This window comes from Stegodyphus dumicola, chromosome 2, assembly GCF_044657685.1.
Source record: "Stegodyphus dumicola isolate Sdum_Otavi_A_Nest chromosome 2, ASM4465768v1".
NCBI lineage: Eukaryota > Metazoa > Arthropoda > Arachnida > Araneae > Eresidae > Stegodyphus > Stegodyphus dumicola.
The window spans coordinates 10,525,037-10,550,900 of record NC_140769.1 but is presented as its reverse complement, the minus strand read 5'-3'; the positions used below and the strand labels follow the sequence as shown (position 1 = coordinate 10,550,900).

Here is a 25,864-nt window from a genome sequence, read left to right as displayed (position 1 = left end):
GTGAAGTCACATGTTTGGAAAGTTTCTTAAGTGTGAGAATACCTGCCACGTTCAAGAAGCTTAAAGAAGAAGCTGCACAAAATACTTTTCAAATAATAAATGAAAGGGAAAATAAAATGGCTGAACTACTAATACGAAAGTGCAAATACAATTTTAATATATTGAATAAAAGTAAAAATAATCAGGGGAATACAATGTACCAATAAACTAAACTAGGCCTTAGAGGAAAAACCTATGTCTAGTAGTAGAAGGAGAAAGTTATATGGATGTATTTAAAATTTTCAAAACTTAGAGGTAAAAGGCTGGGGGGGATATACCCGAGGGGAAAAAGTGCGCGAGAAAATTCGGCACTTGGGCTCAAAATTTACAAATTCTGGTTTTTGTTATTTTTAGAATTATATCTTTTTTCTTAAGTAAGTGTTAAAATTAGAATTCCTAATGTTTTTTTAAACTTTTTAATGTAAAAAATACTAAGCCTTTCATAAAAATATTGATTTAGATTATAAATTCATTCGATAATCTTTTAAACAATATTAGTGGTGGACGATAGATTTCTTTTACTAGAGAATTAAGCTTTCTTCGTTAAAGAAACATTTTTTTATGTATATTTTTTTATTATTTAGTTTATCAGCTCTCTTTCCTTCAGGTTAGTGGATCCCACAATTCTCTTTGCCAAATTATTTACCAGGCGATAAAAAAAAATTCGAAAGAAAGATAATCAACCTTTCTTCAATCACAAGTTTTTTAACATCTCCGACTACACAAATGCCGAACACGACAACGACAGTGTTGCCACGTTTTAATGCAATTAACTGGTATAAAAACTCTAGAATTCGCGCATGCGTGCCGTAATGCTTATGCTGTGAAAAATCCGTAACGCGCTAATGAGCTCAAAACGCAGAACAAGGAAGGGAAGGACTTAACAGGAAAAGAGAGTGTACATTTTTAATAAGTTGACAAAAAATGTTATGTCACGGTGGAAAAAAAACAACTTAAAAAGATAATATCGAGAAAGGCGATTACAGAAATTAACGAAAAGAGAGCTAAAAAGAAATGTTTATTAAGGATGCAAGAAAACTCGTTTTTTTTTAACCGGTTCTTAGTTTCGTTCAAGGGAAAATTAAATCCCTTAAAACAATGAAACAATAAACCGAGGTAAGGATGAATACCGTTGTATAATAGGGATAAGTTATGGCCTTTTTTTTTCATCAATTGTTTTTTTTTCCCCACGCGTTTGCATAAATCACCGGCTCCCATGTGTGAAAAAAAAAGTTAGTTGCAGCTTTGAATAAAAGACGTTGACGTATGCAAGAGGGAATAAGAACATTTTTTGACATAATGTTTGCATCATTGCGTTTGGTAATTGAATTGAGGTACCGAATTCCACCAATTTTTTATTCCTAACTTTTTTCTCTTCCTAAAATAATAGAAAGGAGGGAAAAAGAAAAATTTCGTGGCACAGAGACCACTAAAAGGAAAATTTTTTTAACCATTTCGAGAAATCAAATTACCTGAGATGTATTAAATTAAGGTTCTAATTGAAACAAACTTATTTCGCTGTGCATTAGGGGAAAAAAATTGCGCTTATGAATGAGCGGTTGGTGGTTTAATAGAGTTGAGGGTTCGGTGAGCTGCTTTTCTTTGCGGAAGTTTTCCTAATTATTTTTAAGCAGAAAGCAATTGAATTAAATCCAATTTTGATTGTATCGTTAACTCAACGTAATGAAGTAAAAACATTCCATCGTCTCACCTTAAATATATAATAAGAAAAATACTAAAAAAGTGTCTTGAAAAAGATACGTAGACAGTTTTTTTTTTTTTTTTTTCCCCAAGATTCTCATTTTATAATTTTTTTATGTACTCGAAACGGATTATATGTTAGAACGAATTTGGATAAACAGTTTCAAATGAATTTTTTGAATACAAATCTGCGAATACCTTGTTTTTTGTCCCCTCCTCCTTCCCACCTACTAAATTCTGATAAGAATTTACAAAATAAATATCTGTTTTCTTCCCTGTATGTCTCTTTTTTATTGTTAAAAAAACCATTGAAAATTAAGGTACAGATAACATAAATTCCTTTTCCCCCCCTCAAATAATTTTTAAAATTTAAAATTTCATAATTTTACGTATGAAGAAATAGTAATTTTCGAGTATATCATTCTTAACAAATAGTCTGGTTCTAAATTAGAATACTTTTTAGGATTTAATAAGACACCAAACCTGTACATTTTTTGCCATGTTGTCAAACTATTACTTACGTTTTTTAATAAGTGTTTTTTCCTGAAATGCTTCAAATAACCTTTTATTTTGTTCTTCAGAATTTTCTTTTGAATCTAGTATGCTGATAAACTTGTTTCTTAGAAGTGCCTCTACCAGTTCTTTACTCAAGTCTACTCTTAGTGTCGTTCGCAAAATCTACTACATCACTTTGAGTATATCCATATTAGAAAATAAGGATTATATTTATTTTCATTTAGACTAAGCATTTCATAATATGTGCACCTTGCACAAAAAAATGCGACAGTTCTATATCTCCCGTTCTACTGGAACGATTGTCGAAATTTAACTTGCGTTTTCCATGTCTCGTAGCTTTCCCGCAAAGCAGTTTTAGGGTTGCCATAAAATGGCAAAAGAAAGCAGGGTTGCCACATTTGGCGAGAAATCGCCAATTTGGCGACAAAATTGACGATATGCCATGGACGGATGGAGAACCTTCTGGAACGAATTCTTACCGGTTTAGCCCAGAATGTTTTTGAACACAAATCGAAAGCTATATAAACCTTGCTGGTCCGCAGTCAGTTAGTCTGTGTGCCTCGTCTAGAATGCGAGTCAGTGTGTCTCATCTAGTTACTCCGTGCGGAAACGATCGAGTTGACAGCCTGCCAGCGAGTGCCAAGTGGGTCGTCGAGTGCATCGAAGAGTCTCTTAGTGTATCGTGGTTAGTGCATCGTTGAAAGAGTGTGTTAAGCTCCGGGAACGACTGAACCGAAGAGTCGGGAGCTGTGCTCTGTGTGTCGTCGAATGCATGGCGAGTTGTAGCTTGGAGAGTCTCGAGAGTACGAGGAGTTTCGAGAACGACCGAGTAGAGTCGAAAGCTCTACTCTGGTGCTTTGCAGTGAAGCTGTCTCTGTGATGTATAAATAATGTCTGTGATGTTAAAATAACTACAACTATAACTGTAACTGTAAATAACTATAATGGCGCTCATGCTATGCGATTCCGTTGTTGTGATGCACGTGTTACTGTGCTAGCTGAATGACATGTGAACTGCTTAAAAATGTATAATAAAATTTTGAATTCTTGAGATATACTCATTAGTTGAGTCTACTTTGAAAGTATTGAAGTTATTAAGTTCAACAAACTACACAAGAAGTTACAGTATCCACCGTTATTGCTTGACAGTCTGAAGGCTGTGTCGGTGAACGTGTCAGCGTGTTTATAACAGTTCGACGACTGTAAAAGTGATTTTGGAGCTGTCCTGATTAATATTGGTAAATAATAAAGTGTGTTGTGATACTTCATCAAGTGTTGTCGTTATTCACTCCAAATCTACAAACCCCGTACGAACGTGAAGGAAGAAAAGGTGCTACTTTGGTAGACGGTTGCACGGATTTTTGGCGATTTACGTTGGCGCAATTGTTGGCGCGATTTTTACAATCGTCAGCCATCTTGAAAAACGCTGTTTTTACGCATAGTAAAGTATTCGAAACTTAAAAAAAAAAATAAATAAATAAAAATAAATATCGTTAAAAGTAATGGATTAATTTTTTTGTTGAAAATGTCGTTTTTTAAGATGGCAGGCAAGTGTAAATAAATACATTTACTATAAATAAAAAGTACTAAAGTAAGGCTATTATTACTTTCATATAGCAAAAAAGAGAATAAAAACACCGCTATAAAAACATTGTGTCATCGTTTAATTAGATTAAAATATTACTGAAATTGAATATCGAATTAAAAACCATCCTACCAACATTTAAAAGAATTAGAATATTATTAAATTCAAATACTTTAAAATACGTTATATAAAATATAATTATTATTAAAACATATGTGACAATAATTATCTCAGCAATTTTTGAAGATAGTGTATTAATTTTTTAACAAAAATTGAAGTATACAATTATAAAATAAAAGAAAAATATATACTTACATTTTTTTGAGTAATTTAACCTCTTGTTTATTGATAAGTACCACAAAAAAATCGAAATCATAATTGAATCGGATCTTTTAACCATCTTCATCTGTTATCCAAATATCTCGCACTTCATTGAAGAAGCAATTAGCGAGGTTTCCTCCAAAATTTCCTCTGACGCTATTAACAATTTATAAATAAATCTTTGATTAGGAAAGACAGGTTGGCCAAAATAAAGTCTTAAAGGGCAATTTTTTTATTCCAATACCAATAATTCTTGGTAATTCCCAATAACAACATTCGCCTTCAAAACGGAGATATCCATTCCATTTGAAATCCGAGGAATTCGAAGAGATGAATAATAAAATTTTAAAATGGCGCGGTAATGTACAAATATTCAGTAACCAATCAGGGTGCTGATTACATCACGCATAGAATTAAAATTATTTAAATAATCATTCATAATAAAATCATTTTTAAAACAAATGCAAAATTAAATTTTATTTTAATATTTAACAGCCATAAATAATGTTTAAAACATTAGATTAAATTTATGGATATTAATAAAACCAATTACTTTTTAAGTAAGGTGACGTCATTGATTACATTATCCACAACATAAAATTATATAAAATATTATAAACAACAAAATTTTTATTCCAATAAAAATGTAAAATTAAATTGATTTTTAATATTAAGAAGCCATAAATAATATTTAAAACACGGAAGTTATGCATAATAAAACGCATTATTTTTTTAATAAAATGACAACAAAGTATCGGTTACCATAAATAACTTATCCAGCAATGGGTTTACCATAAGTTGTATTACTCGCCAAAAGGCAAATCGCCAAAAAGTCGCCAAAATTCGTGCTACCGTCTACCAAAGCAATAACGCAACAACTGGTGTCAGAAGAAAAACGTAACAATATTTATGTATATCTATTTTTTTATTACATTTGTGTGATTCTTCCTTTCACATTTGAAATTTAGGTTCACTCCAAATATAAAGTTCATCCACTTTTTATGATTAATTTTTAATATTTGTATTTTAAAATAATTTTTATAAATGGTTCGAAAAAAATTTGAATTATAACCTATAAAATTTTTACCATTATCTTAAAGTAGATGTATTTCTAAGCAAACCTGCAAAAAATGAGAGTTTTGTATTCATAATTTCCTAAGATACACGTGAATTTACATATTGGCGCGTTTTGAAATTTGACATATTAGTTATAAGCGATAATAATGTCAAATGTGGTTTATGTACTTTGTTAAAATTATATTTATTTATTTATTTACCATCAGATGAGCAGCTACATCGCCTTTAAGACATTCAGCTTTTACGCTCAACTGATGGAATCATCTACCAACGGTGTTGTTATATAAAATACAATAAAATGTTAGAATTTTGAGAATTATATAATAAAAATTAAAAAAAAATTAAATATATAAATATATAATACCTAAATAAATATGTAAGTAAATGAAACATAAATACGTAAGTAAATACTTAAGAAGATCATTACAAATTTTGAAAATGGAGAATGAAGAGCAGTCATTAAATAAAAGTTGATGAGAAATAGTATTTGAATGAATTAGGATGACTTGAATGAAAAGTTCTTGGAAATTCTTGATAGAGAGTCATTCTTGAGTAAAAGTCTTGACTAATAATCTCGAGTTGAGACTTTATTAATATATTTAAGATTAATTGTGAAAATTATATGAAAGTAATGAACGATGGTCTTTTTTCCGCTCGTGTACAACGAAAAAAAGGGAAGAAAAACAGGTTGCTATAAATTAAGAATTTCGCCATCTTGGCGCAAACTGAAAAAATACGCCAAGATAAATTTTTAAATTTCTCCATAAATTCCTCACCCAAAATTACAAAATTTAATATCTAAGCATAATTTGTGTCGTAGAATCGAAATACGGAAAAAAAATTAATTCGGCATGTTATTTGAGAAAAAGTCCGATTTTGTGTCAAAATACCCATGTTAGAGTGATGCTGTATATAAATCTAATATATATCCTAAGTCGCGCTTTCGAGACATGGAAAACACAAATTGAATTTCGACAATCTGTCGAACAGAACTGTCTCTCCTCCCCCTCTCTCTCTCTTTTTTTTCTTTTTTTGTGCAAGGTGTATATGATTCTAACGTATAAGAACACGTTTTAATTTCATTTAAACTAAAGTGAGTAATCTTACTATAGCCTATTACTTTAAAATAGGTACTTCCTGATAATATTGAAATTCTTGGTCCATTAATTATTACTGTATATAGTGTAACAAGAAAATATAAGATAAGAAAAAGAAACACGCACTAAAATTTTCCAGTTTAAAGAATCATCATGATTAAAAAATAATTATTTTTAGGCTTTAATATGTTCTCAGAAAGTATAATTGCTATCGCTTCGCTTAAAATTAAATTTAATGAATTGTTTTATTAAGGTTATTTATAGAGAAGGACATTCCTTAAACCAAAATTCTTCAGAATTAGTGAAGCCAAAATTAAGAAGGATGTCCTTTGTTGGTCATCAGATTAGAGAAGTCAGGAATGGTTTTGAATTTGAAGGCATATTGAATAACAGTTATTTTGATGTGGAGAAGATCTTTAAAAAATTTTACGAAACCAAAATCATGAACTACAGAGAACTAATAAGTGAGTTTTCATAAAATTATGTATAAAGCGCTTGTGTAACGTGTCTTTTTAAGTTTACTTTCTGGTCTCCTGTTTAGATTTTTCTCCAAAGAAGTCAGGAGTCATAAGAGACCAGCTTGACTAGTGCTTCCATCAAGATATATGCACTACATCGAGGCAACTTTGCAAAGAAAAATGGAATCTTAAAATGCCAATCGACTGTTGTTGGGCTCGGCTGTACCCAGCAGCAGTCGAGTAATATATAAAGTATAATAACAAGGAAAATGAATCGGAGTTTTAACCTAAAGTGATTCTCACTGTTTTTACTTCCTTTGTACGAAGTAGAAAGGAAGTATTGTAATCGCGTAAAGTTTCAGGCAGCATATTTCAACGAAAATATCCATTTTGACCGCTATCGAAAGCAATTTAACGATGTTTTTGCGTGATATCTGTACGTAAGGACAGAATAAAAGACTCTTTTCCTCCAAAAAAATTATAAAACTGCTTTAAAATGAATTCCGAAGAGAATTTTTCATGGCGTCTGTACGAACGTATGTACGTACGTTGATGGGCACCTCGTATTTTGGTTGCAATCGGCCGCACCAAACGTATATAAATATATGTATATACATATATATCCACTCTGTTACCCGGCTCAGTAAGCTCAGTTTCTTTACTCTTATATGCAACAACAAAGATAACGCCTTCATTTATTACTGTGTATTAAATCATGCTTAATCCTTTCTGGAATTTTTTCGAGGAAATAAGCGTTTAAGATTTACTTCATAATTTTTAATACAGATATTTTGAGTTTTTATGTATTTTTGTTTTGTCGCGAAGTGAGAACTGAATTAATTGAATGATAAATACTCAATCGTCTGTGAAAAACTGTTCTTTTTTGTTTTGTTTTCTTAATTTCTTTTATACATCGTTCTAGCTTTATTATAGTATTTGAACAGAACATGTGGCAACGATTAGATAATTCTTTAAATGATATAAATTTTGTGCATTCTGAGTTATAATATGAACGAAATATAATACTGGTAAGTTAACCTAGCGCCAGAGTGTCGCTATGGTAAACAAATAGAGTGAATTTTAAAGAATGTATTTATTCTATTGTGGTTTATGCGCTGTCGGTGAAATAGATTTAATTCAATCCAATAATTTTAAACGAAATGCAAGAAAAATGTGTATAATTTAATATTCCGTACAAGGAAGTCATGTGGTGTACACATCAGATTTTTTATTATTTATATAAGAAAATAACGGTTTTAACAGCTATAAAATCACTTGCCTGTCTGCAGGAGGGCTAGATACTCGCGAGATTTTCAAGCTCACGATTTTCTGGATGATTTGCTCTCTCCCCAAATTACAGCTTCGCTTTCTTGTTAAATTCAAACTAATTTGAATTTTGTTGAAAGTAGACGGAAGGCCGAGAAGGTATTGAAAGAAATTAACATAAAAGTATGGAAATTTGGGATACCGAATTTGAATTCAGCTCAAAAGGGGATATAAAATACAATATTTAAACTCTTAGTAGTCAAAATACATTAATATTTTTTTGTTTAATTTTATTTTAAATTATAGTATTTTAGAAATGAAAAGAAATGGTACAAAGTATCCATTAAGTATATTTTGAGTATATACGAAGAATTTTTGGATTTTTATACCAACATAATGCTTATTACCTTCTGAAAATTTATAAATACGTAATCAGTATTTAGTCAAGGAAAATGAATATTTAGTCAGAGAAGTCAACATTTTTCCTTTTCTCGAGAGAAGATAATTTGATAATTTCTTATTACTTTCAGAATTACGAGATTTATATTTATCCGTAAACCCCATATATCAATGGATATCTTTGAATCTTCGACGTACCATTTCTAAAAATTTTAAAATGTTATTGCGATTCTTATACGTTAACAGGTAAGAGCTTTTATATCACATTTAACCCTTTCCAGAAAGCTACCTTTTAAAGTCGAAGTTTTGATTACCAAAAAAAAAAAAAAAAAAAAGGTAGGCAGTCTAATTAGGCCTAGAGTACAGAAGTAAAATTTTGTGAAGATAGCACTTATCGCTTTAATTCTGTGGGTGTGCCCAAACTGGTCACACTGAGAGCTTCGAAAAAAGTGCTGAAACATGCATTGTTGTCAATGAACTGACCGCTGAGATGCGGAGAAAGAAAGAATACAGACTCTCAGTTGTTCTAGATGATCGGTGAGCCCGGTCTGAGCACACCTAGGGTTCGGCGTATGATTTTAGACAAGATTTTGAAGGTAAAAATTTAAAACTAATATAAAATAAGGAGATTAGCATACAGCCAAAAATAACATAGAAATTTCCTTTCAAACAATTCCTTTTATACCCTAAAAAATCTGGAAGATTTCTTTGAAAAATGACGGTCTTAAAAAACTAAACATGGATAAAATATGTGGACTGGTTCATGTTGAACTGCCATCTACTATAAATAAAGAAAGTTCAGAATAACCTATAAATCCTTTTTCCTTCAATTTTTCTGTGCGTACAGAAGGAAATTTTTAGGTGTGTCCGGAGCGGACACACTGTGCCACAAAGGGTTAAATGTCAACCACCATGTGGGCATTTAAAATACACGGCGAGCCGAAGATCCTTTCGGGTGCTTTGGTGGAGGAGTAGATGGTTCTTGAACTCGTCCTCGCGGGGATTTTTGTTTCAGAATTTGGACCTAACAGGGCAGAGTCGTACTGTCACTGGTACTGTGTCCAAGGGTCATACCAACAACAGACGCAGTGCTGCACTCCTCCCCGAAAAAAATCGTAGACTTGTTCTGACGTTGTTGTCAAACAAGTCAGATAAATCACTACAAATATCATTCACAAAGGTAATTCAATAAACAATCCAGGTTAGATGTACTTATTGTAGAATTCAAAGTTGTAGTATCTAACTCTATTTTCTTCTTTCAGCTTTAGATGGCCATATGGCAGAAATGTCGAGGGAAGAGATGCTAGAGCAGAGGCAAGGCATTCCGATGGTGGGCCCAAGTGGTCCAGCGGTGAGCTATGGAGGTGTGAGTCCTCAAGAAGTGGGTCCCGTCTTCAGCTGCCCGCCTCCAGGCCAGGAGACTATCTATGAAACTTCTGCTCGTCTTCTTTTCATGGCCGTCAAGTGGGCCAAAAATCTGCCATCTTTCGCCAACCTTCCTTTTCGTGACCAGGTAAAATAACGCATATATATATATATATACCATAATGGGAAATGGCCACGCAAATGTGACTGTAACTTAGGTAATGCAAAAGCGCCACGTAGATGAGCGCGCAGACAAGACGTAAGCAATGACAAATGTAGACTCTTTTTTTTTTTTCTTTTCATTTTAATTTACGTAAATAAATCGCAGTTTAGCAATAACTCGACGAGTTTTAGTGTTGATTGTTAGTGATGTTTTAGCTATATAAATTTTGGGAAATGGTTATGCAACTGTGACTGTAATTGAGTTAGGTAATGTAAAAACACCATCTGTCACAGCATATAGAAGTCATCATCTAAATTAATTTATTGGCTCCAAGCAAACAAGGGACCAATCACTTTGTTTTGATAAAGTGCTCATCAGACGTCGACTAAAGAGCTACTTCGCTCGATTTTCCTTACAAAAATGCGGTTATTGCTTCATCTGCGAATGCGATTTTATGAAGAAATTGATCGTCGTTACTTCAAAAATTGCTTGAACACACGACACAACCTACAACAAAACTTGTTTCAGGTATATGTAAGTTTGTGATTGGGCACGTTCTGCTGTAGGCAGTACCAGTGCAGGATTTACGTATAAGCTACACAAGCTATAGCTTAGGGCCCCCAAAATTAAAAATATACTATAAATATGGTATTAAAATATAGTATAAAAGACTTATAAAGGGCTCCATATTTCAAATAGCTTAGTGCCTCATCAAGTCTAAATCCGGCCCTGGGCAGTACTGCCAGATGCAATAAAATAAATTTGTTAGAGATACACGTGAGTTTGCAATTAGTCACGGGCTTTTGCAGGCAATGCTTTTAGATGCAAGAAAATAAAATTGGTTCCAGATGATAATCCTGATCTTAACTAAATTCATGGGCCATTAACAATTTGAGGTTCAGGTTATACTAAAAGTATATCCTAAAACTGTAAAACTTCGACGAAAATTAATACTTAGTCTTACCTTTGAAAATATACGGTAGCTAATAAAAGGAGGTAAAACACGCAAGGAAATACGGTAGCTAATAAAAGGAGGTAAAACACGCAAGGAAATACGGTATTCCTGTATTTTGTGTTTAATTCTATAGTTTGTTAATGTAAATATGAAGGAAGAACTCCGGCTCTAACAAAGTTTGTTATATCGACTAGTTTCCAATATTCATACTGTCTGTTAAACTAAAAAATTTAATAAATCTTGCTGATGAAATCTAACCAAATATTTCAGAAAAATGAACCATCTCCGGCCGTGTGAAATTGGCAAATCATGGCATGGTAAATTGGAAATGCTGAATGTAACATTTTCGACAGCTGAGAAAAATACAATACAAACGAAAATTTGCATATTCACTGTTTATAGTCTGCTTTAAGTTATTGTCTTTATTTTATAATTTCCTATTGTCACCTTCGTTGACTTAGGTGTTTGGACGGTCGCGGACACTTAGCCGACAACCACTTAGACGACGGGACACTTAACCGACACCAGTTAGCCGACAAGACATTTAGCCGACAGGGAAACTTAGCCGAAATGGACAGTTAGCCGACAGGACAGTTAGCCGACAAGAACAGTTAGCCGACAGGACATTTAGCCGACATGGACACTTAGCCGACAGGATACTTAACCGACAAGGACACTTAGCCGACAGGACACTTCGCCGACACGGAGAATTAGCCGACACGACATTAAGCCGACAATGAGTCTCGCTCTTCCCAATGGTTTTAGATTTCTAATACTTTCACAATTCATTACTACTTTGCTCAACACATCACATTACATTCATTCCCGTATAAAGTCGTTTCGCTCCTCCCACTAATGAAATTTTCTTTCCCTGTCAGGAAGTAGAGTGATTCGCCCTAATCCTAGCAACACTGGAACTATTTTTTTTAAATCTAAAATGCTATTTACACCCTATACAATTACAGGTTAGGCATCGCATATTTATTAATCTGGGATAGTACTCCGGCATGGGAATTCATACCTCGTGGCCTGCGGCCAGAAGTAGGTTTTGGTTTATGTAATTATGGAAAAGCCAGAGGGCTATCTGCGTAACGGGAGGGATAACTTCGTGGAGGACTTGCTAAGAAAAACTGGCTCGTATACATGTTACACATAGCCGCCCAGACGGTCTAGTGGTTAGTTAGTGGTTAGGCTAAATGTCCTGTTGGTTAAGTGTCCCTGTCGGCTAAATGTCCCTGTCGGCTAAATGTTCTGTCGGCTAACTGGTGTCGGTTAAGTATCCCGTCGGCTAAGTGTTACGGACCTGTGTTTGGAAAACCTAGCTATGTATTGTATTTCTGTAAATATTAAACCTACACTTCCTTTAAGTTTCTCAAAATAAAATATTAATTTTCTGAAACATTTCAGAACTGGGTGTAGGAGGGGTTTTTTAATACAAAATTTATATTTGTACATTTAGAAAAGAAGAGAGAGTTAGTCAACTGTTCATTATAATTTACTAAGGGATAATAGGATTCACACATTCAAGCATAAAATTATCGGAGACATAAGTAATTAATATTTCAATCGGCCAAATGCCAAATTAACAACAATAATTGCTATTTTCCAATCAAACACTGATCGATTTTTACACAAACTTAGTCAAGACGACAAACTTATTTTGGCGCAGGCTTTCATGGAAGTTCTCTCTGCAAATGCAGAATTACTTTTGCTCATGATAAAGAGAAGTCTCTATCTGATCACCTTCGAAATCAAAAGAATTTTCTTCGAAATCTACACCAAAACAAGTTTACTGTTTTAATTAATTTTGAGTTTTATATTGGCGTGTTATTTTCCGTGTCTGATCGAATTTTAATTTGTGATCATTTACTAAATTTGTCAATATATTATGAAAATTGCTGCAGAATAGGCACTAAAAGTTGTTTTCCGTGGAATAGAATAGGAGACAGAGAAGTGTCTTCTTCTTTTTTATTTTTAAATTCGATGTATATGCATATAAATGCTTCATGAGTTAATAACATAGATCACATTCATTATGAGTTGGGACAGAATCTTCAATCTATAAAATTTATAAATATTTATCGATTAAAAAAAACCATTTAGTAACCTTCTGTAATTAAACTATTTACTGATTTTTTTCAATTGAAACAATTAGTGGTCTTCTTCGACTACGTTAGAGACAAAATATTTTTAGCTACGCTTTTACAAAATTATCCTCAACATTATCCGATAATATTTTGTGGGTACTACTGTAGAGTCATTAGGTTATTTTTGATATCAAGAAGCTGGAAAATATGCTATGCCCTCGCCGGAACTCGAACCACGGACCTCTCGAATACGCGCCGAATGTGCTGACCACTTCACCACGAAGACATGCTGAAAACGTGGGAGAAATATCTTATACCACAAATTCTGACATTATCCGAAATCTATAAAGATATATTCTGTGTAAACAATTACTCTGAAAACAACTTTCGAAACTTTGTTCTTTCATACTAATTCAAATGTGTTAGAGTCATGAATTCTGACGGAAAATAACATAGAAAACTAAAATGATACCTGCATCAGAACAATTCATAATAGTCTGCAACTGTTATTAATTATCCCAATCCATCAAGTTCAGCTATCTCATTAAGACTATACCTATTAAATTTTAACCAATCTAATTTGCTCTCTCTTATTTCCTACGAAAACATATCGATCCAATATTTCCTCCCCCCCCCATATGTTAATATCTAGTATCGAAATTCTGGATATTAATTCAGTATTGTCTAAGCTTAGAACATTCTCTGACTATGTCACTACAAATCGCAAATGTGAATAATAAAGCGGACTCAAGCAATCGCCGTATTGATGTTGCAAGTCGTAATTCTAGCAAATGTCATTTGTATAATGCTCAATTCAGAGTTCTGATATTAAGTTGTTTTTCCCCACAGCAATAAGTTTACATTTAAAAAATATAATAGTAGGCAGCGCTAACTTAATCAAGAGATGTTATAAAGGGATATAAAAATGTATAATGCGATTTCTAAGAATTCTTTATGGCATCTGTAACATTTTGTAAGTATGTTTAGAATTAAGATATCTTTGTGTTTTTATTTAATGTAAGTAAACCTGAAGTACAACCAGATCCATACAATACATCTCTCTACATGTTTCTGCTTAAAAGAATTATTGTATTCGCAGTCTTCTGTGCGTGTTCGTGTAATGTAAGTGCTGAACACATGTAGATGGCATATACTTGGTTCGAATCACGCAGAATTTATTTTCCATTTTTTCCAGTTCCGATAAACCTAATAGTATTGTAACTGGCGTGGGAACTAAAATTTGGTGGGTGATAAGTCGTTGCCAGCAGCATTTAATCGACTGTGTCTCGAGCCTGTTTCTTAGAAAGCTCTCCAATAATGGCGTCGTTACCCCATTAGGTAGACAGCTTTGGGGTATAATTTGTCATATTCAAGCAAACAAACAAACCAGTTTCTCTTCCCAGTCACCCTCTAAGTGAGAAAGAATATTACATATTATTGAATTTTTCCTGTGTACTGTTACGATATATTTATCAGACCATTCAGCTGGTCGGTTGAAGATCTATACTTCGAATCTTAAGACGGTCTTTTCATGTTTCTCGTTCCAAAAAAGACGTAATAATCAGTACAGGGTATGTAAACAGTGCAAGTTTTGTTAGTACAAATCCCATAAGAGGGGCCTAAGCGGGTTAGTGATTAACGTACCAAAGGGCCTGGGCTCGAATCTCGGAGAAGGGATGGATGTTTGTAAACGTATAGTGTGTCTGCGGCACGGGGGCACTCTAACTATATGACGAGCCGAAAGTCCTCTCGTGTACTTTGGTGGTAGAGGAAGAGGGGTAGGAGACTGCCGGACCCATACCCCCCCCCGCGGTGCTCTCTCATGAAATTGGAGGGGGGACTAGGTAAAATCGTACCGAAGGCCAAGAAGGAGAAGATATTGCATATCTCCGTTCTCCATGGCCTTGGACACCTTTTAAATGATACTTTTGTCCAGCTTCCCCTCAATTCCACGAGAAACGTACTCATTGATCTTCTTCACTTTCTTCCACTAGGCCCTTGAGGGGAGGTTTTGTCTCAATAACGTTTTAATGCAGTTTTTTGACGTTTTAATTGTTCCCTTGCCTCGAAGGAACTTTCAGTTTTCAAACATCCAAGCCTTCTTGCGATTCTAAGGTAGGCACAACGATGTGATAGCTAGAAGCACTAAGCACTATAACAATCAGGGCAGTTCAGCTGATTATCAAAATACACTGGTGTGCAAAAATTAAGGACGAGACGGTTTTTTCAATATAACTTTGTACAAAAGCTTTCCAAATCAACACATTTAATACCGTAAGATCCCCAATACGTAGGACATGAGTAATGTAAGCAACACTTACTAAAAGAGAAATCAGAGGGATAAAAAGAAGCTTTATTGAAAAAGTAGCATGGAGCGCAATGCGACTGAAGGCCGAAACATCCCTGTGATGGGTGTCCAGCAAGAAACATCCGGTCTTTAATAGGAGATATGATCTCCCCTGACTGCTAGGCAGGTTTCACAGCGTCTGCCCATGCTGAGAATGAGGGTGTCAATGAGTTGTTGAGGCATTGCTGCCCATTCGTCTTGCAGCGCCAATCGAAGCTCCGGAATCGTTACTGGTGGTAAGGTACGAGCTGCCAAGCGTCTGCCTAGAAAATCCCATACATGCTTGATGGGATTGAGATCCGGAGGTCGTGCGGGCCAATCCATACGTTCAATATCCTCACTATCTAAGAGCTGTTCGGCAGCTACTGTGCGATGACATGGTGCATTGTCGTCCATGAAAAGGAACTGCGGACCCATAGCGCCTCTAAAAAGACGCAAATATGGAAGAAGAATCTCGTTACAATAACGGGTCCCGTTGACTGAACCTGCGTCGAAGATGTGAAGGTCTGTACGACTACCAAGCATGATGCCTCCCCAAACGAGAACAGCGCCATCTCCATACCTGTCCCTTTCAATGATGTTCGAGGAATGATTGCGGCTTCCCCGCTCTCTCCAGATGAGTATGCGATGAGAATCGCTACTCAGACTGAATCTGCTGTCATCTGTAAAGAGTAGTCGTCCTCATTCATTGTCTCTCCAATTCCGGTGTTCCCGGCACCACAGAGAACGTCTTCTCCGATGGGCAAGCGTTAGAGGTACACACCATCAAGGACGTCGTGCAAACAGACCACCACCGTGCAGTCTTCTGGCCACGTTAAAACGCGATATCGGTCGTCCAGTCGCCTGTGTCGTATGTCTATCGATTTCTCCCGCTGTCTGCCGCCTGTTTCTTCTGGCCTGTAAGGCAATATACCGGTCATCTGCGGGTGTGGTTCCTCGTGGACGACCACTACTAAACCCCCGGATAGCTGTTCCTGTAGTTTGAAATTGTCTCCAAAGTCGTGAAACGATGCTGTGAGCAATTCCGAACTCTGCAGCCACACTTGTCACACTGCGGCCTTCCTCCAACTTCCCAATGATTCGACCTCGGGTAAAAGCATCCAGATGTCGTCTAACAGATTGATTATTCGCCATTTCTCGCTGAGGCAGCAACTCGGTGTGATTTTAACTGCTATACGGCGTGCAATCTCCTTGCCAGAAATACTGATCTTACACCGACAACATGCTTTATACTACTCAGACACTCCCCCATTACGTCTACCTGCATATCTGCGCATGTGCTACCGTACATCACCTTACTTAATCTCCTGATTGGTCTTTCTGTCCGCTCTGCCTCTTCGTTCAGCTGATATGCTAATTTTTCGACTTCGTCCTTAATTTTTGCACACCAGTTTAGTTTTATCATCAGAAGTGTAACAGAGTCAGCTTTCTTAATATTTTGCTTTCTTTTCTAGGTGATTCTACTAGAGGAGGCATGGTCCGAACTCTTTCTGCTGTGTGCTATCCAGTGGTGTATGCCGCTCGAATCCAGTCCTTTGTTCACTCCCACCGAACATTTGAATGCCGGGCTTCCTAATGGCAAGGCAGCTCTCACATTAGCCGATGTCCGCACCCTGCAGGAGACCTTGGCCAGGTTCAAATCAGTGGGCGTAGATCCTGCTGAATTCGCTTGCCTCAAAGCCATTGCCCTTTTCAAAGCTGGTAAGCATTTGGAACAGTTATATAATTAAACTCCTTACTATTCACTTCCGTGAATTCCGTCACGAGTTTTCATCTTCTCAATGAACATAAATTTAAACTTCAAGAGTGTAGACAAAAGTAAAACTTAACCGAAAGGTTTATTAAAACTATGTCTTGCACTGCTACTAAAAACTAATAAATGCTAGCCATCGCAGTTGCGGGTTTTTCGTAACTGAAATATTTAAACAAGTGCAGTACAAGTTAACTTTCGATAACTAATTATCACGGCTTGATCTAATGAGGATTCTAACCTACCTTGCACTAACAAATATAAAATTCAATCACTTAATACGCAAACTGGCTGGAGCTGCGCCTTTCAGAGCGAAATGCTTTACTTTCGTATTTTCGTAGCTTTCTGTAAAAAAACAATTCCCTGGCGATTTAAACTCTGCTTAAATTGCATTTTGGTGCAAGGCAACAACAAGCACATATATTACTGTACAACTGATGCAAGAAACAGAAATTGCAGAAGACGCCTCATTTCTGATTGAGAGTTCCGCTGATAAAATAATTATTTTAGGGATTTTTAAGGTAAAAGCATTTTTATGAGTTTTTTTTCGACGAGAAAAACATTCTTATAGAGATTTTTGTGGATAAAAGCATTTCTTATAGATAATGTTGGTGACAGAGCTACAAGTACGTTTAGTACAAAAGCATTCCTTATAGGCATTTTAATGGTATAAAAGCAGTTTTACAAGGATTTTTGAAGACAGCATTCCGTACCAGGATTGGGGGGGGGGGAAGAAAGCACTTTTATAGGCATTTTTGAGGATTTTTCAGAGATTTATCTTGTAGGAAATTTTTTAAATACAAGCATTTCTTATCAGAATTTTTAATGTAAAAATTTTTTTGTAGGTGTTTTTGGAGATAAAGAATTTTCACTAGGTATTTTTTAGTATAAAAGCATTCCTTATAGGGATTTTGAAACATAAAATTATTCCTTATAGAGATTTTTAAAGACAAAAGTATTTCTTATAGGTATTTCGGAGGAAGAAAGCATTCCTTATAGGGATTTTCGATGATAAAAGTATTTCTTATAGGGATTTCGGAGGAAGAAAGTATGTCTTATAGGGATTTCGGAGGAAGAAAGCATTCCTTATAGAAATCTCAGATTTATAGGGATTTCGGAGGAATAAAGTATTTTTACAGGGATTTTGGGAGAAGAGGGGATTTTTTTGGGGAGGAAAGGGATTTGTTATAGGGAATTTTTTGGCATAAAGGTAATTCTAATTGGGATTTTTACGGATGAAAGCATTTATTTTATAACATGACAGTAATGAATTTCATAAATTTCACCGTCTATATGTTTTAAGATTTTTACAGGTATTATAATATCATAGAAAAGCACGTTTTAGCTTTGTTTCGTTTGATATTCTTTGCAGATGCTCGGGGCTTAAAAGATGCACATCAGGTAGAAGGTTTGCAAGATCAGGCTCAACTGATGCTTCAGCAGCATGTAAAGACTCAACACCCCACCCATCCTTTCAGGTAGGAAGTAAATTAATTTTTTAAGTAATGTTCAACTTTTTGCATTCAACCGCTTTAGAGAAGCATTTTTATTTATCAAGTTGTATTGCTTAAGAATTTATTCGATAATAGTAATATGTTGTATTAATATCTTTTTTCTCTTTTAGAGCTGCTTCTATTCTTAAATGTTCCGAAATATTGAACAATAGAAGCATTATAAACAGAGTATGAGTTTCTAATAATCGTGAAACATTTACGTCTCACCGATACGAAATTATTTGTTATGAATCATAATATTAGCTTGAGCGCAATTCGAAAAAATTTAAAATTTAATAGCTTAATTTTAAATTATTAAATTTTTAATTTTTTTTATTCGCTTGTTTTGGATACTCTCAAAAAAGAAAGTGTTTTCCCTCATATTTTCATGGCTCATGCGCAAGGGGTCCAATGGCATAAATGCACTTTCGAATAATCAAGTTTCCCCCCCCCCCAAAGAGCAGAAGTGCCGCATGGTATTAATTTACAATGCACTACTGTCCTTGCCACATTGTTTTCCTCTCATTTGGCTTGAAAATTTTAAACAGCTCGTATTAAGTTTAAGCTCATATTAATTTTTTAAATAATTTAACTTTCGAAATTTTAATGATAATATTACAGGTGGTTATTATCTAAATTTTTTTCATGCTTTCCTTATCTTTCCTTTACACACCCCTTGATTTTTTTTTTTTTTTTTTTGAATTCATAAATGTTTCTTATAACTGAAAAGGTTTTGTTTGCATATTTTTTTTAGTCTTACACTTCCTGACTTTAAATTTTGGATTTTCAGTCGTTTTCTAAATTTTCCTTTCATTTATTTACTTATTTATTTATTGTTTTGTTTGTGAACGTATAAAATATGTGTGTGGCAGTAAAGAATGTTGAAGCACTTGTGATTTAATAAATGGTGAAACCAATATTATTTGCTATCTTTGTAAGATCTTATCTTTGCTATCATACAAAGTGTCTAAATCTCAAAGTCTAGCCAAGCGACTCGCACAGGCATGAAAAGTAACACAACAGCTGAAGGGTTTAAAAAGCCCTTTAGCACGAGTGTTTAACAAAAAGGCACGGACTTCGTGCTCACAAAAACACCGACTACTTGTGGTAAGAACTTCCTGTAAATTTAACAATAAATTCGAATGATAAGAAGTAGTGCTAGACTTCACAATTTAATTTAACCTAACAGACTGACTCCACGACCTACACCGGTGATAGACCTAATAAACGGCCAGAGTACGTAGCCGCAGCTAAGATTAACAGCTGGAGGAAATATAGCAAACGTGGCTATACTTAGCGAAATCACTCTCTGTCTAACCTTCTCGTTTCGTCTGTTTAAAAACGAACAGGCATCATCATTCATACGGAGGAAACAATGCCAAGAATCTCAAAATTAGATGTATAACTTCAACTCGATGCTGCGCAGCATCGCAGAAACGTTTTTAAAGATGTGCGAATGAATGTGGTACTCCATTAAAATTCCAGTCTACACCATGATGCTAAACCAGCTCTTGATGCGTGATGTTCGCTGATGTTCTGGCTTGGTTCCATGTGCCTCGTTCTCTTCAGACCATTATTTGCTTATTATCTCATTCCAGGGCAAATCTGGACTCTTGCATGAACAGGATGTTCCACTAGATTAAGACAATTCAGTTGAGATATTGGCGACACAGCTTTAAGCTTGTCCCTCTGGACTGGGCCGTTAGTGGTACGCAAACACTTGGTACTCGTGTGCACAGTATCTTCATGTGAAGCCTTCTGCACACAGCACTGGTAAATATTGTCTGTTTGACTTGTTAGGAATTGTTTTCACATTCGAGAAATTACCAAAGTATCAGTGCCAATGGAAAAAAGGACACTGATCGTTGATTGATTTTCCTTTTTCAATGCTTCCGGTAACACGCCAGTTTTCACTGTGTGCCATTCATCTTCTTTTAGACATAGAAACACGAAAAGAAACAAAAATTATCTTACAAAATTTATAAACATTTCGTATCAGAGTTTAAGTGAACCTTCCAAATCTGTTTTCAACGGCTGATTAGTTAGCTTATGTTCGAACAATCAATCTTGATTGGCTGCATCCGCAGCGATTTTCAGCCACTCACATTTAACTACGCTTTCGAAAATTACTAATTAGCATTGCATGAACTTTTGGAAGGCAGTGCTTTATGTTTTTCATGAAGTACTTTAAGTTTATTATGTAGCAAAATCAATATTAAAATCAATTTAATCAGAATTTCGCAGGATTTGCTGCATAGTTTTAATTCTGTTGTTAACTAATATAATTTTAGCTCCTCATGAACGATCTTCTTTAATTCTTTGCAGTTTCATTTATTGCAGATTCGGCAGACTTCTTCTGATGCTTCCTTCTCTGCGCTATGTCCCATCCGACAGGGTGGAAGGCATGTTCTTCCATCGCACCATCGGCAATACTTCCATGGAGAAATTACTCTGCGATATGTTCAAGTGCTAAAGATCTCGAACGAATTTTGAACACTCCCAAGAGCGCACAAAAAACAGAATTTGTGGTTCCCACTTCGAGGAGAATTCTACTGTCTTGCTGTTTCGAGAGTTCATTTTTGTTCTTTGTGAAATCATTAATGACTATCCACTCAAGATTAACATCTGTAGATGAGGCTATATTGTGGAACGTAGTCAAGACTGATTGAAGAAACAGAATCTCACATACAATTTATGAGAGACAATATGAACAACAGAATGAATTAAAGCTATTCTTTTGCAAATAGATACTAAACGAAGTTGATACAATTAGAAGCAACTTGCCACTTTATTGCATACAATAAGTTGCTTCTAATAATATTTACTAATAAATGTTACGCAATCATTCATATTTATCATTACATTCGGTTGATTCGAGTTATGGATTAACCCTTTCCGGCACGCTACCTGTTAAAGTTGGAGTTTTGAAAAAAAAAAAAAAAAAAAAAAAAAAAAAGTTAGGCAGTCTAATTAGGCCTAGAGGAGTACACAAGTAAAATTTTGTGAAGGTAGCACTTATCGTTTTTAGGGTTCGCCGTTTGATTTTAGGCGAGATTTCAAGGTAAAAATTTTAAACTAATATAGAATAAGGATATTAGCATACAGCCAAAAAAATAACACAGAAATTTCTTTTTAAACAATTCCTTCTATGCCCTAAAAATATCTGGAAGATTTCTTTGAAAAATGAGGGTCTTAAGAAACTAAACATGGCTAAAATATATGGACTGGTTTGTGTAGAGCTGCCGTCTACTATAAATAAAGAAGGTTCAGAGTAACCTATAGTAACCTATAAATCCTTTTTCATTCAATTTTCTGTGCGTACAGAAGGGAATTGTTAGGTGTGTCCAGAATGGACACACTGTGCCGCAAAGGGTTATTAACTAGGGCAGTTTATAAGACGATATTTTGTACTTTATTTATGCTAAAATAATCTTCAACCTTATTCTATTGTTATCTTTTTTAATATAGGGAAAATAATATATGTAAATAATGATTTTTGATGTTGGTACTGGCAATATTACGAGTTATAATTTTCGAACGATATCTGAAAGTTAAATTATGCTTTGTAAAATAATCTTAAACGTGCTATCAACTTAGAATGTGTGTTCTAAATTTTGATCCGTTTTGTATTTGAATTTTTGATTTTTTTTTAATTCACTTGGAATGATTTAAATTCCTTTGCCATATTTTTTTCATGCAGTTCTCTTACTTCATTTCTGAAACTAATAGAACTTCCTTGCTCTAAAACTGTATAAAACGTAAACGAGAAAGTCAGGAAATAAATTCATTTCCTCATACTAAAAAATCTTAGTTTCGGAAACAGTGGCTGATTTTTGTAGATATATTTCAGGAAGAATTTGATTTCAGGAAGATATATTTCAGAAACATTTATCTTTAACAAGTTGGCAAACACTATGTTTAACGAAAATAACTTCAGTGCTGCAATAAACATTCCATAAAAATCTGTTTTATTCACTGAAAAATTATAAAATATATATTTAGAATTTTTCCTGTAAAAATCGGGTTTTTTTTGTAGTGGTTCTTCAGAATGTACGTGCTGCTCCTGTTTGGTTTTCAACCTTGCAGGCATGAGTTTTGAGACAATACCATTTCTAGGCATGTGTACGATGACAGAATTTAAATCAGATCAGAATCAGGTGCATAAGGAATTCCAATGTGCCGTATTACATGATTTAAAATATTTCTTAAAGCCATGTTAACAAAAAGCATTAATGCAAATATTGCAATCAATCAGCAAATACAAGATATCTTCATTCTACAACTATCACATTTTACTGAGTATGATAAAAACAGCCAATATGTACGCTAGGTATCTAGGTAATTAAAAAAAAACTGATAAAACTCTAGTTATCAGGACTACAGATATTCGGAACAGCAGTTATTCTCCATATTTCTTGATTGATTAGTTTTATATTATTTATTGATTTAGTGGCTTTACTTCTTTTCAGGCTGTGTAAAATTAAGCCTGCTTTTAGTTTATATACAAATTTAAGTATCCTTCATTGATATAAATAGATTAAAAGGCCAAACGTCGGAATAGGATCCCCAGTTGCCTCTTCTAGTCCTTGGAAGGTTTTGGAACAGTAGTGGCATGGTGTAAACGAATTGACTCATAAATTTCTATCCAGTGATCCTGTAGTATCAACTTAATTACATTACACTGGATGCAGCTTGATCTGTTGTTCATAAGCTAGTTACCAGTTCCATAATTATCCCAAAATGTTATATTATCTACTGCCGCAGATTGATGGCACGCTACACTGTCCTGATGAAACATTTCTTCCATCAAGAAATTGGATAACCACAATGGAATTCAGGTAATTGCTTACGTATCACAGACCAATCAGAGTAGACTTGAAGCGAACTAAAAGGTCTGATTTCGATCATTTAAACTCGTTCCAAACAATCACTGAAACGTTTTCAGCTAAGTTATACCTCGAATACAGGCAGGATCCATGGCACTTCATGGGACTCACACCAAATTTTGTTGCACCCAGCGGCAGGAAATACCTGGAGCTTGCACTCATCAGACCATGTCACTCGACGTCACTGTTCTTTATATTTTAATTGCATGTCACCCGGATGGGATAGTAGTTAGTGACTGCCGTACCGAAAGGCTCGAGTTCGAATACCGGAAAAGGCATGGATGTTTGTAAATAGTGTCTGTGCGGCACTCAAAATATACTTTGAGTTAAGTCCTGTTAAGTGGCTTGGTGGTACAAGATGGATGGGATGCCTTTAGTCTCGTCCCCCGGATGATGTCCTTCGAAACTGGGGCGGAGCTGAGAAAATTCATACTGTTACCTGTATGGTGCTCAAGCCCATGTCAGCGATAGATGTAGGCCTGCACTCCCTGCCGCGATAAAATTCGCAGGCCTGTTCTGATAAGGTCAGACAAGTGAGATTTGCCCCAACAGCACAATAATATTCTTTTGTGTAATTTCGTTGGCTTCGAGCCCATTCCAATCGCTGAACTCTGGGACAGGGATTGCTTGTCTGTATAGATGTCAGATTTCACAGATTTCAGGCAGCAATGAATTGCCCTTTCCGAGACGCTTTGTGAAGAGCCTGCATTGAAACCAGCAGCAGTTATAGGTACTGTAACCTGTGAGTGATCTTTCCAGTTGAAGTCATGTTTGCCCTTCGACGATACGTGGGTTTTCTACTGAGGGTAATACTGTTTGCACAATGCTTGCGATGCAGATATGGCAAGTCCTAATTCGTCATTGATTTCTTAAATATGACCCATCTTTCATCCCTCATTCATGCTGCTTTCAAACTTAAGAAGCTGTTGGCGTAATGAATGCACAGTCAGGCAGAAAATATTTACTCGAGGCTTCAAGTACTGTAACGCCAACATACAGGCCATTAGAAGCCACATTGACTTATTTACTATTATATATGCTCTTCCTCCGATATTATTCTCACGACTTTGGGACTTTTAATGTAATATAAAAAGATAATACAGAACTGTACATATTTTATAAGAAGCTATTAAATTAATTTGGATTAATAAGCAAGATCCAGGGATGGTCCTAAATGAACGATAAATGTGCAGTCTATAAAAAATATGGAAAAGTAATTCTACATAAAAAAAACCTCATTTGTGAAACATGAATGACCTCAACCTGTGACCAGCCTACTGAGTTTTCGGTAATAGGATCAGGGATAAATTCTCAATTTTTCGAGACTTTATCTTGTAAACCACAGGTGGTTATCGATCTTTTAAGCAAACAGTGAAAATTAAGTAGCACAAACACAGAAGTGCAATAAGATGTGACAGAACTTCGCACTGTCTTCGGTGCATCATCGCATGTTGATGGCTAATTGTCATTGAAAGATTCTTTGGAATCAGACATTTTTTTTCATGTGGAATCAGTTTCACTGCTGTTAAAATGATGTAAATATGGATTGTAGCTTCCGGAAAATCTACTTGCGGCTGTCGAACTTTCCTGAATTCCAACATGCTCATATTCACGTGACGTTTGGCCACCCCTGATATACTGACTGCAATAAAAGCGAGCTTTGTAACTTTTTTTGTTTTATGTATTTAATATCATAAAACTAACTTTTGCCCTTTTCATTTTTTAGAGCTTCTAAAAACTGTCGACGTTTAGAACGATAGTATTTTTTGAAGTTTTTCTGCAGATAGGCTGATTTTAATTCGCAGTTAAAAGTTATTATTGTATTGAGTGCTGAAATATATTCTCTTCCAATCTTTTAACGAATTTTTTGAAATCAACTAGTTGCAGAAGATTAATTTTATCTCTACTATTAAACTATAAGCTTTAGAATTATAAGCGGGTTTTCTAATGAATAGAAACAAAGCACTCTTTCTTTCATTTTATATTTTCAAATAGATCGTTGTTTCACTTTTTATGTAAATACATTTTTTTCTGTAACACAATGCATGATGTATAAATATATCTGTACATTTCTTTAAGGAAGAATAATAAAAATTAGTGCTGAGATTGGTTCTTTGTATATTTTATACTATTATACTCATTATTGTGATTGGATCCTCAACCTTGTGTGTTGAATCCCCAATACTCCATCCTGTGTTGCTAAAAGTGAACAGTACAGAATTGTGCTAGACTCACATTCTGTGCCAGATATTATGCGAACTTTTACGGAATATATGCAAGTATCAAAAATAATAATTCACAGAAATATTTACATACTATTAAGAAGATAACGGTTTAGACAAAGTGAAGGAAATATACA

At 34.8% G+C, this 25,864-nt stretch overlaps 1 protein-coding gene across 3 annotated transcripts in view; it reads left to right on the top strand.

Annotated features, from left to right (window-relative positions):
* The window catches only part of Hr51 (photoreceptor-specific nuclear hormone receptor 51), a 118,776-nt gene extending 93,165 nt beyond the window's left edge, over positions 1–25,611 (top strand). For 2 of the 3 annotated variants that reach the window (XM_035369390.2, XM_035369388.2), the window contains 4 exons: positions 9,722–9,972; positions 16,831–17,077; positions 18,499–18,604; positions 20,945–25,611. In XM_035369390.2, coding sequence (XP_035225281.2) covers positions 9,722–9,972; positions 16,831–17,077; positions 18,499–18,604; positions 20,945–21,092 — 752 coding nt within the window. In that variant the 3' untranslated portion in view covers positions 21,093–25,611. The remainder of the gene's footprint in view (positions 1–9,721; positions 9,973–16,830; positions 17,078–18,498; positions 18,605–20,944) is intronic. The other variant, XM_035369389.2, reaches the window with a different exon arrangement.
* Positions 25,612–25,864: the final 253 nt, after the last annotated feature.